The sequence below is a fragment of the Salvelinus fontinalis genome, chromosome 2, assembly GCF_029448725.1.
Source record: "Salvelinus fontinalis isolate EN_2023a chromosome 2, ASM2944872v1, whole genome shotgun sequence".
Lineage (NCBI taxonomy): Eukaryota > Metazoa > Chordata > Actinopteri > Salmoniformes > Salmonidae > Salvelinus > Salvelinus fontinalis.
Genome location: NC_074666.1, coordinates 85,559,126 through 85,572,994, shown reverse-complemented (window position 1 = coordinate 85,572,994; position 13,869 = coordinate 85,559,126). Strand labels below are relative to the sequence as shown.

The following is a 13,869-nucleotide window of genomic DNA, read 5'->3' as shown; positions in this document are numbered from 1 at the left end:
AGTGGAGGCTGTAACCCAATACAATTGATTTTATTGGTCACATACACGTGATTAGGTTAGCAGATGTTATTGCGGGTGTAGCGAAATGCTTGTGCTCCGACAGTGCAGTAATATCTAGCAAATTACACAACATATACCCAATACACACAAATCGTAATAGGAATGAATTAAGACTATATACATATGGATGAGCGATGTCAGAGCGGAACGGACTAAGATACCGTAGAATAGTATAGAATACAGTATATACACATGAGATGAGTAATGCAAGATATGTAAACATTGTGTTCCATTCCTTAAAGTGGCCAGTGATTTCTAGTCTGTGCCTATAGGCAGCAGCCTCTAATGTGCTTGTGATGGCTGTTTAACAGTCTAATAGCTGTGTGGCAGCTTTCTATCAGTGCAGGAATGCAGATGTAGGTGCAAAGAAAAATGATTATATGAAATGCATAACACTTTAATATGTTCTTTATCGTTGTGTTTCAGTACCCCGGGAAGTGGTCCCATGTTCAAACCCACCACTGTGGCAGTAGACGGGGAGAAGGGTGAAGAGGGGAGTGCTGTAACCACCGAGTATGTTCCCCCTGCAGACACTGCCATGGAGGGCTTGTCAGGGGAGGAGAAGAGCAGTGGGGGTCAGGCCTCCCCCAAACCAGCCCCCACCGTCAGCTTCTCCCTGGGGAAGAGCAGCTCATCCCCGGCCGGGGCCTCCAAGGTCAGCGTGTCCTTCTCCTTCGCCAAGAAACCCCCGGTGAAGCTGGAGACGGTCGCAGCAGTGTTCGCTAAACTCCATCAGGATGATGAGGAGGAGGGGGGGGGACAGGAGGAGGGAGGGGAGAAGTCCGTTGGACAGGAGGAGACGTCAGGCTGCAGCACCGAGAGTCCCAAGGGAGGAGGAGGGGGGAATGGAACAGCAGGGCCAGAGGAGGAGGAGCAGCAGGAGGAGCAGCAGGAGGAGCAACTACATCAAGAACAACCAGAGCAGGAGGAAGAGGATGATGGCGCCTCCCTAGCCTCCACTCTCAACAAGCTGAAGATGATGATGAAGAAGGAGGAAGGCTGGGCCGGCCAGGAGCCTGAGTACTACCACTACATCCCACCAACCCACTGCAGAGTCAAACCCCGCTTCCAGTTCCTGGTGTTCATGAAGGCCACAGACCAGTGTGAGATCAGGGAGCAAGAAGAAGAAGATGAAGAAGAGGTGGAAGAGAAGAAGACCGAGAAGGTGGTAGCAGAGGTTTCTGAGCAGACACAGCCAAAAGCTACTGAGTGCAAATCAGAAGAGCCAGAGAAGACTCCTGCAGCTCCAGTCACAGAGCCCACTCCTACTCCCACATCACCTAAACTGAAGACTGAAGAGGCCTCTGCCAGCTTCACAGACCCCCCTCCCACAACGGCCCCCACTATAGTACCAGACAACAAGCAGGAGGCCCCAGTCCCAGAGCCGAACTCGGGCCCCAAAATCCCCACCGGTCCCTTCTTCCTGGTCCTGAGCAAAGACGAGAGCACCACTCTGCAGTGGCCCTCGGAGCTGCTGGATTTTACCAAGGCTCAGCCCGCCCTCTCTTACAGCTGCAACCCCCTGTACTTCGACTTCAAACTGTCCCGCAACAAAGGGGGCCGTGCTGGACGAGCAGCAAAGTCCTCCAAGCCCGCTGGTGAAGGAGCTGAGAAAAAAAACAATCCTGAGGCAGCTGCTGCAGTCAACGAGAGGAATGCTGCTGCTGCCACCACCACCCCTGGGCCCAGCACTGAATACACTGATAAGGAGCAGCCCTCCTTAAAAATAGAGGGTTCCCAAGGGGAGACTGAGGAGCAAAAGCTACAGAGTAGCACAAGCGGAGCCAAGAAGAAGAAAAAGAAGAAGAAGAAGAAGAAGCATAAGAAATCTGGCAAAGGCTCCAAGTGCAAAGAAAAAGAGAAGGGAGCCATAGTGGACGGGGACGCGGAAACTGCGATCCTAGGAGAGAAAACCAAAAAGAAGAAAAAACACAAACGAAAGAAGAGCAAAAACAAAGGTGAGGAGGGGGAAGGAGGAGGTGGTGGTGGTGATAAGGAAAAGCCTAAAGAAGAAAAAGCAACAGTTTCTAGTGCTCCCCCAGCACCAGCAGGAACAGGAACGGAACCTGGGAAGAGGAAACGACCAGCCAAAGAAGCACTTCAGAAGTCCGGGACAGAGGAAGGTGGGGCAGGGAAAGGCTCTGACGAGGCCAAGCCCTCTGAGGAGCACAACGGCACCAAGCGTCTGAAGACAGACCCCAGCGCCCCACCTAGCGCTTCCTGCTCCTCCTCGGCCCAGAAGAGCCCCGGGCCAGGCAGACCACCCAGCAGTGAGAGTGAGGAGGAAGGAGGTGGAGGCTCGGCTTCCCGATCCAGCCGCCGCAGGTCCACGCCCCGAGAGGGGCGCCGGCACCAGAGCGAGGACTCCGGCCGCTCCCGAAGCCGCTCGTCGCGTCGGGGAGATGGGCGAGGGAGCAGCCGGCGGCGACACCGCGGCCGGGCCTCCCGTAGTCAGTCAGACTCCAGCAGCTCAGAGCGCTCCTCGAGCGCCTACAGCCGGCGCAGCCGCAGCTACTCAGACAGTTACAGTGACGACAGTGACGGGGGGCGCCACCGGAGACACTCTAAACGCTCCTCTGACTCCGAGTACGATCGACGGGGAAGCGGCGGGCGGCGGCGCTCCAGAAGACGTCACTACTCGTCCTCGTCCTCAGAGGACTCTCGCTCCCGCTCACGCAGCCACAGCCGCAGGAAGAGGCACCAGCGGCGGCACCGGAGCAGCTCTCGGAGCTCTAGCAGCAGGAGTCGCAGCAGCAGCACCAGGTCGTGGAGACGCAGCTACAGCCGCAGCCACAGCTCAGCCAGCCGCTCCTCCAGCTCCACCAAGGGCTCCCCTCACCGGGGTCGTGGAGGCCAGGGGGGCCACAGGGGCCGGGCAGACAGCGCCACATGCCGCCGAGACTTCAACCGCTCCTGCATCTACCGCTCCCAGTCCCCCCGCTCTGCCTCATCACGAGCCACAAACCGCAACAGCAGCTCCCAGAGCCAGAGGGCAGGGGGGTCCCGGGGAGGAGGAGACCAGAGGAACTCTTCCTCACACTTCACCGCCCGCCAGCTTCTGGATAAGAACCAGTCCAGGAAGGGATCTGATGTCCCAACCACAGGGACCAAGTCTGGCGCCAAGATCAAGGACCCACCATCGGGCTACTTTGGGCCCAAACTGCCTCCAGTTCTGGGCAATAAGTCCATGCTGCCCCTGTTCGGTAAGCTGCAGGCAGGTAAGAAATTCCCTGCGATCTCCCTGACCCGGCCCGATGGTGGAGAGAAGTCATCAGCAGGGAAAGGTTCAGATGCCGGGGGAGAGGTCATCCTGATGGAGCCCATCCGGGAGTTCCCCCCACCGCCTCCCCCTCAACCAGCTCATAAGCAAGTGGAGGAGACAGTAGTAGTAGTTCAGGAGGCCCGCCACCTCACCCTGGACGCACGGGTACTTCATGAGCCCCGGCCGCTGTTCGATCAGGAGCCCTCCATGCTGATGCCCCCATACCAGGGCGAGCCGGGACAGGACCCCTCCCAGAACCCCATGATGGAGCCCCTCATGCCCGACATGCAGCAGCATCCACCCCCCATGCACGCCTACCCCAACTACCCCCCGCCCAGCCTGGAGGAGGAGGACATGGGCATGGAGGCAGAGGAGGAAAGTCTGGCCCCGCTGGAGAGCCAGCCCATCACCTTCACCCCAGAGGAGATGGAGAAGTACGGCAAGCTGCAGCAGGCCGCCCAGCAGCACATCCAGCAGCAGCTCCTGGCCAAGCACATCAAGACCTTCCCCTCAGCCGCAGCAGCTCAGGCTGCAGCGAACATGGCTGCAGCAGCTAACCATCTGCAGCATGCACCCCCTCCCCCCCAGCAGCAGATGATCCAGATCCACCAGCCTGCCGTGTCTGCAGCCTCGGCTACCTCCATCACCACAGTACAACACCTCATCCAGCAGCACCATGCTGCTCAGGCTGCAGCCATGGGCATCCACCCACACGGCCCCCATCCGCACCCCCAGTTAGCCCAGGTCCACCACATCCCCCAGCATCACCTCACCCCCATCTCCCTGTCTCACCTGGGACACTCTCTAGGCCACACTCTGGGCCACCAGTTGGGAGTGGGACACGCTGGACTGATCCCTGCCCACCACACGGCCTTCCTCTCTGGCCAGCCCATACACATTATCCCAGCCTCAGCACTTCATCACCACAGCCCCTTAGCCCTCCACCACATACCACACTCATCCCTCTACCCAACTCTGTTCGCCCCCCGGCACTCTAACGCCGCTGCGGCAGCCGCACTGCAGCTCCACCCCTTCCTGCACCCCATCTTCTCAGGGCAGGACCTACAGCACCCCCCTAACCACGGCTCCTGAGAAAGACCTTCACTAGAGCCATGTGTCCACATCAGAGGAGGGTGTTTTGGCCAGAGCAGGCCTGGTTAAACATCTGAGTTAACATGGAGAGAGGGAGGTGTAGTGGCACCATTGTGCAGCAGGTGATGTTGAGAATATCATCAAAATGGCCACCATTAGACCACTGGCCAGACAGAGGTGCTGTGATATGCTGCCTGTGCAGAGGTAAACAACAGACATTTACTGTGGGCTCTTTGAATGGACCCCTCCGAACAGTTGACTGACTTTCACCCTGAGGTTTCTGGACAGGGTGGAGGAGGGTTTGAGGCAACCTCAAATCTAAGACGGCAGTTTGTTTTGAATGGGAACCCAGTTTTAAAAAAAGGGGAAAAAAGCAGAAACCTCTGGAGTATTTTTTTTTTTGTCCCACAGTTTATAACTGATTGTTGCTGTAAATGTTCTTCTTTGTTTTCTACAGCCAAAGACACGCAGTGGCTGAAGCCATAAGCAGGATGGTGTAGTGGGAATGGAAAGGGGGAGATGAGATGGTGACATGGGGGGGTTTAGGGTGACATCCATGACTGGAAACAGCCTTGACTTAGTAATGTAATCTGGTGGCTCTAGTCTACTGCCTGAATTCTGTTGTCATTAATATCTAATGTTCTCACATGACTACTTGCTCTCTTCATGACCCGTAATATTCACCAACAATTTGTAATACGGTATAGAGTACATAGATCACTGAGCAATGTGAAGTATCCCTCTAATATGATAGGGATGTTCTTTATTACTGACTAATGACATGTTGCCCATAAGGAAATTAAAATGGTCACTGGTGGGGGAACACCGATAAGAGGTTGGGTGAAGCTCATGTTTTATTAGAGGTACTGTGGGGGGGTCACACCCTCTTAGTGCTGTAGGGTTAAAGGTCATGTTGTTCCAAGTGGTAGTGGTTGTATATCGAAATGACTTGCACTGAAATCTGTACATCAAGATGCTGCTTTCGCATCATGTAACAAATGTATGATTGTAGTATACTGCAATAATTGTATTTTTTTTGTTTCTAAATTATTTTCCAAAATGCTCCTCAATGTTTTTCCTCTTGTGTAATTTTTGCTCAATGTAAATAAAATTGCTGTAGTTAACCCCAATAATATTCTAGAGGTTTGTTGCTACTGTAAAAAAATAAAATAACTGAAGGAACAAAGATGGACAAGAATACTTTATCAAGACATTTTCTGAACTATTATCCTGTATGGGAAGGATTGGGTGACGGGACTGCCCTGTAAGTGGCAGCAATGGTATGTCTTTTTTAAATATGATGCGTCAGCAAATAAAGAGTTTTGAGTTGCTACATGTCTGTCTGTCTTAACTATGTTTAGCTGGTGAAGAGTGAATTAGTCTGTAGTGGTATGAGTAAGGATTGCGAGCAATACATAGAAAAAAAATCCAGTTTGGGTACTTCCAGTATGGTACGTTATAGTAACAGATACCAGCACAAACATGCATTCTTTACTTACTGTGGCAAACGGCTTCTGAAACTGCAATGAAAAGTGAATTTCTCATTCTCAGCACAAGCTTCTTGAGATGTCTGCATATTGCATGCAGCCCTTTTAGACTAGAGGACAAGTCTACTAGGCTAATAAGGCTAGAGGATTTTACATCTGTTTTGACTCTCTCCTGAAGGTTATGGAATGCTGAGCCGTCACTAGATGGCGCCAGAGCTCAGTAAGTTTTGGGTAGCCTCGCTAGCTGTACATCAAGACCAGGAGTCAGACAGTCTAATTTCAGCATAAAACTTTTCATCCATAGTTTACCTGCTGGAACATTACATGCTTATTGCTCGCCCAGGATTGTATTTGAAGTAAATATGCACTCAGTACTGTAAGTGGTTCTGAATAACTGTAAGTGGTCTGCTAAATGACTAACATGTCAGATGTGATGGTAGGGGTTCCTATGCACACTCTGGATAAGTCCCCTCAAGTACTAAAGTCTTAAGTAATTATATTTCAAACAGTGGAAGGAAAAGCCCTCCAAACAATAGCTTTACTGTTGTAAATTTAAACTCCATTGTATGACAGGCTCTGACATTTTCAGCAAGATAATTATTTAAACTATGGGGTATGCTTTATATCCATTGTTAGTTTTGACCCATACCTAATTTAATTGCTAGATTACATGGATAATAATATACACTTCAGAGACAGATTTAAGACAAGTTGTTTTTAAAATGTTTAATTTTTGATCTTCAGAGAATTACAATTTGAACCTTGGTTGCACTAACATAGTGAGACTAGGGCCAAGCAAATGTCCAGATAATTGACATTTTGAAAGTGTGACAACAATACACCTTCTTCAGATAGTTTCTCAAAACATGACAAACAGAATATTTGATCACTTTTGTGTTTTTGTTCTTACTATCGGTATGTAGCTTGGGCACAGGTCCCTGTTAACTGCCCTCTTCCTCCCTGGGCTACATACATGTATTGGTTAATCTGACATAAGTATTCTCCAGGCAGTGTCATTAGGATGTGTGATGAGGTAAGGTGCAACATCAGCTTTTCATCCATTTCCAGATAACTATTTTTCTGTCCATTTTAAGAATCATCCTTATTTGGGAAAAAGAGCAGCAAACAGTCAAATGATGCTTCAAATAGATGAAGATGAAACCACAATGAATACCATCCACAAGGCAATGGAGAACTCATCATAGGGGAGACTAAGGCAAGCAAGTGGACCTTGAAGGAGAATTGGTTTGAAAAAGGTAACCAGTCATGAAATGTTCTCTTTCTCACCCACCTACAGCTTCACACACAGGCTGTCAGGTGGATGACCGCCGAGATGAGTGGCAGGTGTCAGCGAGCTGGAATTATGGGTGCAAGGTTCCACGTTCAGTTTGAAGTCAAATTAAAGTGTAGACACTGAGTGCAAAACATGAAGGACGCCTGCTCTTTCCATAACAGGCTGACCAGGTGAAAGCTATGATCCCTTATTGATGTCACTTGTTAAATCCACTTCAATCAGAATAAATGGAGGATATGGGTTTAAAAAAAAAAGTAAGCCTTGAGACATGGATTGTATATGTGTGCCATTCAGAGGGTGAATGGGCAAGACAAAAGAGTGCCTTTGAACAGGGATGTTAGTAGGTGCCAGGCGCACTGGTTTGTGTAAAGAACTGCAACGCTGTTTTTTACGCTCATCAGCTAGGCGTGTCACAAATGGTCCACCGCCCAAAGGACATCCAGCTAACTTGACAACTGTGGGAGGCATTGGAATCAACATGGGCCTGCATCCCTGTGGACCGCTTTCAATACCTTGTAGAGTCCATACCCAGATGAATTGAGGCTGTTCTGAGGGCAAAGGGTGCAACTCAACATTAGGAAGGCATCCTTAATGTGTGGTACACTCAGTGTATATGTCTTGCCTTAACACCCATTTTACTGGTGCAAACAAAGAGTGGTTGAAATAGAAGTGGGTGACAAAACCCATGGAAATTAAAAGACGGATAATTCCTCGCCTTCCGATCGGAAAACAATACTTTCAAGGAGCTCTCCGATTAGAAGACAAGTCTAATTTATCACTGTTCACGTATCTTATGGGCTTATTGTGCAAAAAATGTCCAAGACCAACGCAAAACTGTGATTCCAGTTGCGGTCATGGTCAGCCCAGGTACTTGACCACCAGGAACATGACCACACAGGTGAGCAGCATCCCTCCAATCATGATTAACTTATCCTGGGTGGCCCTCTTCTCGATCAGCCTCATCACCGTGTTGGACAGACCCAGCATGTTGGCCACATCCAGCATCTTCTTATGGGTCCCCTGGATTTAGGGAAGACGGGAGAAAAGACATCAAACATTAGCTGCTGAAGTTCCATTGATTGTGCTGTTGTTTCCTGAAGAAAAAGCTGAAGTTAGTTATTAATGGGTATTCTGCTTCATTGCTGTTTGTTTGTGGGAATACTGTATACACAGTCGTATCATAACCTGCATTTAGCCTGGTCATGACAAAGCTCTACTCAACTGATTAGGGAGAGGCTGTCTGAGGAACCACACCCAGCCGTTCTGTCCTCCCGGTCTGTCCCTCAGCTGTTTCTCACGGCCAGCCCATCTGATCACCAGACGCCCTGATAAGAGGAGGCCTACAGCAGCCTCCACCAGGAACACCATCTCTTCTCCTCCCTGGAAATATGTACTTAGCCTGCTGCTGACGACCAGCACCACACACTTCTACTACACATAGTGATCATTACAGAGGACAGAAACCGGGGTTTGTTTTGGAATACTGATTCCTCTCTCTGGGATACCGTCGACAGGGACCTGCCCTGCCGTGTCACGGTCAGTGTTCCTTGGCAAAGTGTCAACAAAAAAAAAACAGATCCTCAAAAAGTTATACAGCTGCACCATTGAGAGCATCTTGACTTGCTGCATCACCGCTTGGTATGGCAACTGCTTGGCATCCACTACAAAGGGTAGTGCGTATGGCCCAGCACATCACTGGGGCCGAGCTCCCTGCCATCCAGGACCTCTATACCAGGTGGTGTCAGAGGAAGGCTCTAAACATTGTCAAAGACTTTCAGCCCCCCAAGTGATAGACTTATTTCTGCTACCGCACGGAAAGCGGTACCGATGCACCAAGTCTGGAACCAACAGGACCCTGAACAGCTTCTACCCCCAAGCCATAAGAATGCTAAATAGTTAACCAAATAGCTACCAGGACTATCAGCATTTTGCACTCATCACATACGCTGCTGCTAGTGCTTATTATCTATCCTGTAGCCTCGAATGAAATTTGATTTGTAAGGGGAAACACACACCTTGAGCGTGCCCCTCTGGTCCCTGAGTCCGGTGAGGATGCTGCTGCCGCTGCCCAGGAGGTCGTCCATGCCTCTGTGTGCGTTGTTCAGGTTGGAGTTCAACTGCAACGTCTCGTCTATGGGGATGGAGGTGTCTGCATCCTGTAGGGGACAATACCGGTAACATCTCAAAACAATGTTCCCCTAATAAATGTATTTAGGTTTTATTGCCCATGTTACACCAGTTGTGGTGTGTCAAGCAGAGTTAGTATGCATGTTTTAGGTTATCATTACATGAGTGCAGACATTACTGTAGTGCTACATGGGAGATGAGTGGGCCAATACTACTGACGTTGGTGGTGAAGGTACGACTCATGAGCTCCTCCCTCTCTCGGTCCTGGGTCTCTCGTGAGTAACGGCGGTGCTGGAAGTTCCTCAGTGCCGTCTGAAGGTGCTGAACATCATACTTCAGCTGGTCTACCCGCCTGCGGAGGGGACACAGACAGAGACAACATTCTTTTTACACCCCAGCCGAATAATTGCAGAGGAAATCTCAGAGGGTAAAAATGGCAGCCTTTGCCTCCAGCTCCATCCAGCATTTCAGGACTGTGGTTTAGTCACTCCTCCTTCCCTAACTCATGACATCTCCCTTGGTATGCACTGTATGGATGTCTTCTAGCTCTCAATAAATGCTTTCTATCATCACTAAGATAAGTCAACATGCTTCCCGTCTTCCCAATCTGACTTCTCCTCTTCTCCACCTGGCTGAAACACCTGAGGGCCTGTCTCCCTCCACCCTTCTCTCCCTCTCCTCCTGAGCATCACCTGCTCGTGGCTCAGCCCTGCGGCCCCAGCGTACTGTAGCTGTCCTGAGATCAGAGGAGAGCTGTGGGACGGGGCGCGGCAGTTTGTCCCCTGGGGCCTGTTTACCCAGCTCTGAAGTGACGCCTTGCCCAACGCGGCAGGAATGCCGGTGATGACGGGGCTTCCGAGGGAATGTTTTCACAGAGCCGCGTCGCCACAGGGGATGAGAAACACACTGCCTGTTTCATCTAGATGCGACCTCGTCCCAGTCCCACCCATCTTTATGAAACATTCATCGCCATGCCATCTCTGGTGTATTTGGGTCACCGATGCAGTTTATGAGTACTCACAGTTTGGCGTTTTGACGGCGGTTTGGCGGTTCTTTGCTAGCCAGGATTTCCAGACGTTCCAAATGGCTGAAGATCTGGTCGATTCTGGCCTGCAGCTCGTTCTCCAACACTGGAGAGTACACACACACACACACACATCTAAACACACCCTGAACAGTTGTTTCACTCCCCAAATAGGCCAATCTTATACAAAATAAAATGTTAAAGTTATGTTTATTCTAACAAATCAGACAAGACAGATGATGTCAGTGGTTTGTCACACTGTAGTTAAGTTTCCCCATTCCATGATACAATGGAATATAGCCCCACGGTTTCAGGTGAATCCAAGAGAGGGATGAAAGCAAATATGTTATTTCCTCAAACTTCGCAGAGGAAGTTAATCCACATTGAAACAAAGGGCCTTGTACATAATCTCTTCATGAAGACAAATCAGCCACTGATTCTTATTTGAAGTCAGATATCTATCGTTACACCCGTTTCATTCTTAGACTGCTGAGATTCTAGATAGCGTTGGATTCCAAGGTGACAGCAGCACTAGGCTTGTGGGAAGCTTTTATCTGCCCTTTAAAAGGACTAGCACCATCTTGTCCCCCACCCCCACCGTCTCCCGTCCTGACTGAGTGACTCCTCGCTGCATCCTTCCACCCTCTAACATGCGAGATGATGTCATTGTCACGACTGGGCGGCCGACTGGCTGCCACCATTATCTTTAGAGAAGCCTTCCCAGTCGTCCCTCTGCCGCCACCCCTATGCTTCCTGCCCTGGCACCAGCCTGGCTCACAGAACATTGCCCGCCCTGCCCACCGCCCAAAACAATCAGTAGGGAGGGCAGTGTACAGCTTGGCTCAAAGGGCTGCGCAACACTGGAGAAGGGGAAAAGATGTAAATACTGCCTAGTTGTAAATTCCGAATTTATAATTAACAAAAATATGAAAACGCAACAATTTTAAATATTTTACTGAGTTACAGTTCATATAAGGAAATCAGTCAAATTAAATAAATTCATTAGGCCCTCATCTATGGATTTCACATGACTGGGAATACAGATATGCATCCGTTGGTCACAGATACCATAAAAAAGGTAGGGGCCTGGATCATAAAACCAGTCAGTATCTGGCCACCATTTTCTTCATGCAGCGCGAATAAAGAGTTGATCAGGCTGTTGATTGTGGCCTGTGGAATGTTGTCCCACTTCTCTTCAATGGCTGTGAGAAGTTGCTGGATATTGGTGGGAACTGGAATGCGCTGTCGTACACGTCAATCCAGAGCATCCCAAACATGCTCAATGGGCGACGTGTCTGGAGAGTATGCAGGCCATGGAAGAACTGGGACATTTTCAGCTTCCAGGAAATGTGAACAGATCCTTTCGACATGGGGCCGTGCATTTTCATGCTGAAACATGAGGTGATGGCGGCGGATGAATGGCACGACAATGGGCCTCGGGAACTCGTCACAGTATCTCTGTGCATTCAAATTGCCATCAATAAAATGCAATTGTGCTCGTTGTCCGTAGCTTATGCCTTCCCATACTCTAACCCCACCACTTGGCACTCTGTTCACAACGTTGACATCAGCAAACCGCTCGCAAACACAACGCAAACACACTGTCTGCAATCTGCCCAGTACAGCTGAAACCAGGATTAATCCGTTAAGAGCACACTTCTACAGCGTGCCAGTGGCCATAGAAGGTGAACATTTGCCCACTGAAGTCGGTTACGACGCAGATCTGCAGTCAGGTCAAGACCCTGGTGAGGGCGACGAGCACGCAGATGAGCTTCCCTGATACGGTTTCTGACAGCTTGTGCAGAAATTCTGCTGTTGTGCAAACCCACAGATTCATCAGCTGTCTGGGTGGCTGGGCTCAGACAATCCCGCAGGTGAAGAAGCCAGATATGAAGGTCCTAGGCTGGCCTGGTTACATGTGGTCTGCGGTTGTGAGGCCAGTTGGACGTACTGCCAAATTCTGTAAACGACGTTGGAGGCAGCTTATTGTAGAGAAATACACATTAAATTCTCTGGCATTAACTTTGTTGGACAGTCCTGCAGTCAGCATGCCAATTACACGCTCCCTCAAAACTTGAGACTTCTGTGGCATTGTGTTGTGTGACAAAACTGCACATTTTAGAGTGACCTTTTATTGACCCCCAGCACAAGGTGCACCTGTGTAATTATCATGCGGTTTAATCAGCTTCTTGATATGCCCTATCAAGACCTACTTGTCAGGTGGATCAATTATCTTGGCAAAGGAAAAATGCTCACTAACAGGGATGTAAACACATTTTTGAGAAATAAGCTTTTTGTCCTTATGCAACATCTCTGGGATCTTTTATTTTAGCTCATGAAACATTTGACCAACACTTTACATGTAGCATTTCTATTTTTGTACAATGTAGACACGATGGATGGTGGATCAAAGGTTGACACTTGCAACATTCATTGAATGCAGAAGATACATTATTTAGAAAGAGTAAACTCACAGTGGACAGACGGACGATCTGTGTTCTCCAGGCGTCCCATGAGCGACTGCACCTCCTGTATTTGCCTGATCAAAGAGGACAGAGAGTAAAGATATATAATTATTCCAAGGCTACCGTAAATATTAAACAGAGGTCTATATGGAGGCTCTATGGAAACGTAATATTAGATAAAGGTCTATTGAATAGACAAGGAACTAGACAATGGTATGTGGCAATTTAATACGTAAACTACAGACAGTGAATTAATGGTGCTTTCAAGACTACTGGAAACTCGGGTTTGGGGGGTGAAACAAGGTAAAATAATGATGTCTGTGATCTTTAGGTCAGAAAGTCTGAACTCTAAATAGATGCTCGAGTTTCCGTCTTGGAATTCCGACTTGGATGACTATTCAAAACGATGTTTCCCAGTCAGAGCTAGTTTTTTTACGAGTTCCTTGTAGTCTTGAATGCACTGAAGTCAAAGATTTCTGAGTTCCCAGTTGATTTGAACGCGGCGTACCGTTACAGTAGTGATAGTTTAATATAGTTGGTCATCGATCTATGGCTATCTATTAGCTGGTTGGCTAGCTAGTTTCCTGTTGCCATCATGACCACTAATGGAAGGGGTTAGTTAAAACTATCTTTGTCATGAAATTTTGTTAGCTAGCCAGCTAGTTACAGTAACGCGGTAACGTTATATCATAAGGCAATTGAGCTACGTTAGCTGTCTTAAATGTTTTGAAAGAGAACAGAAACACTCACTTATTTGTTTGATGGTACAATGTTTCCATTTTCCTTTATGTTTCAAGACACAATCCACAAAAAAATACTCTCGGTTTATAGAGGAATACCTTTGTCCGGTTTTATTGTTAAACTGAAAACAAGTGGATGTTTGTGCAATGCACACGTCATCAGTTGAGAAGATTTGTGTACGGAAATGGAATAACGGAAGCTCCACCGGGTGATAAAAGCCAAAGAACTGCTGCAGCGACACTACGAGGCAGGTACAGGTAGCTCGACAGCTCCAATCAAACAATGTAGAACCGGAAATTTAGGAAAATCCTAAATAT

General features: G+C 48.8%; 2 protein-coding genes across 15 annotated transcripts in view; one reads left to right on the top strand and one right to left on the bottom strand.

Moving 5' to 3' along the window:
• LOC129830011 (G patch domain-containing protein 8-like) overlaps nucleotides 1-5,747 on the top strand; it is a 37,020-nt gene extending 31,273 nt beyond the window's left edge. For all 13 annotated transcript variants that reach the window (XM_055892167.1, XM_055892194.1, XM_055892220.1 and 10 more), the window contains one exon: nucleotides 487-5,747. In XM_055892167.1, coding sequence (XP_055748142.1) covers nucleotides 487-4,414 — 3,928 coding nt within the window. In that variant the 3' untranslated portion in view covers nucleotides 4,415-5,747. The remainder of the gene's footprint in view (nucleotides 1-486) is intronic.
• Nucleotides 5,748-6,612: 865 nt separating this feature from the next.
• Nucleotides 6,613-13,741, bottom strand: LOC129830066 (Golgi SNAP receptor complex member 2-like). Of its 2 annotated transcripts, XM_055892257.1 has the most exons (7): nucleotides 13,562-13,741; nucleotides 12,821-12,885; nucleotides 10,344-10,452; nucleotides 9,542-9,674; nucleotides 9,211-9,351; nucleotides 8,418-8,575; nucleotides 8,072-8,215 (listed from the first exon to the last, which is right to left on the bottom strand). In XM_055892257.1, exons 1-7 carry the CDS (start codon nucleotides 13,588-13,590, stop codon nucleotides 8,158-8,160), a joined length of 693 nt encoding a protein of 230 aa, XP_055748232.1. In that variant the 5' UTR covers nucleotides 13,591-13,741; the 3' UTR covers nucleotides 8,072-8,157. The 2 variants fall into 2 exon arrangements, with proteins under 2 accessions (XP_055748243.1, XP_055748232.1); XM_055892268.1 differs by lacking the exon at nucleotides 8,418-8,575 and having other exon boundaries at nucleotides 6,613-8,215; nucleotides 13,562-13,740.
• Between the last annotated feature and the right edge of the window lie 128 nt (nucleotides 13,742-13,869).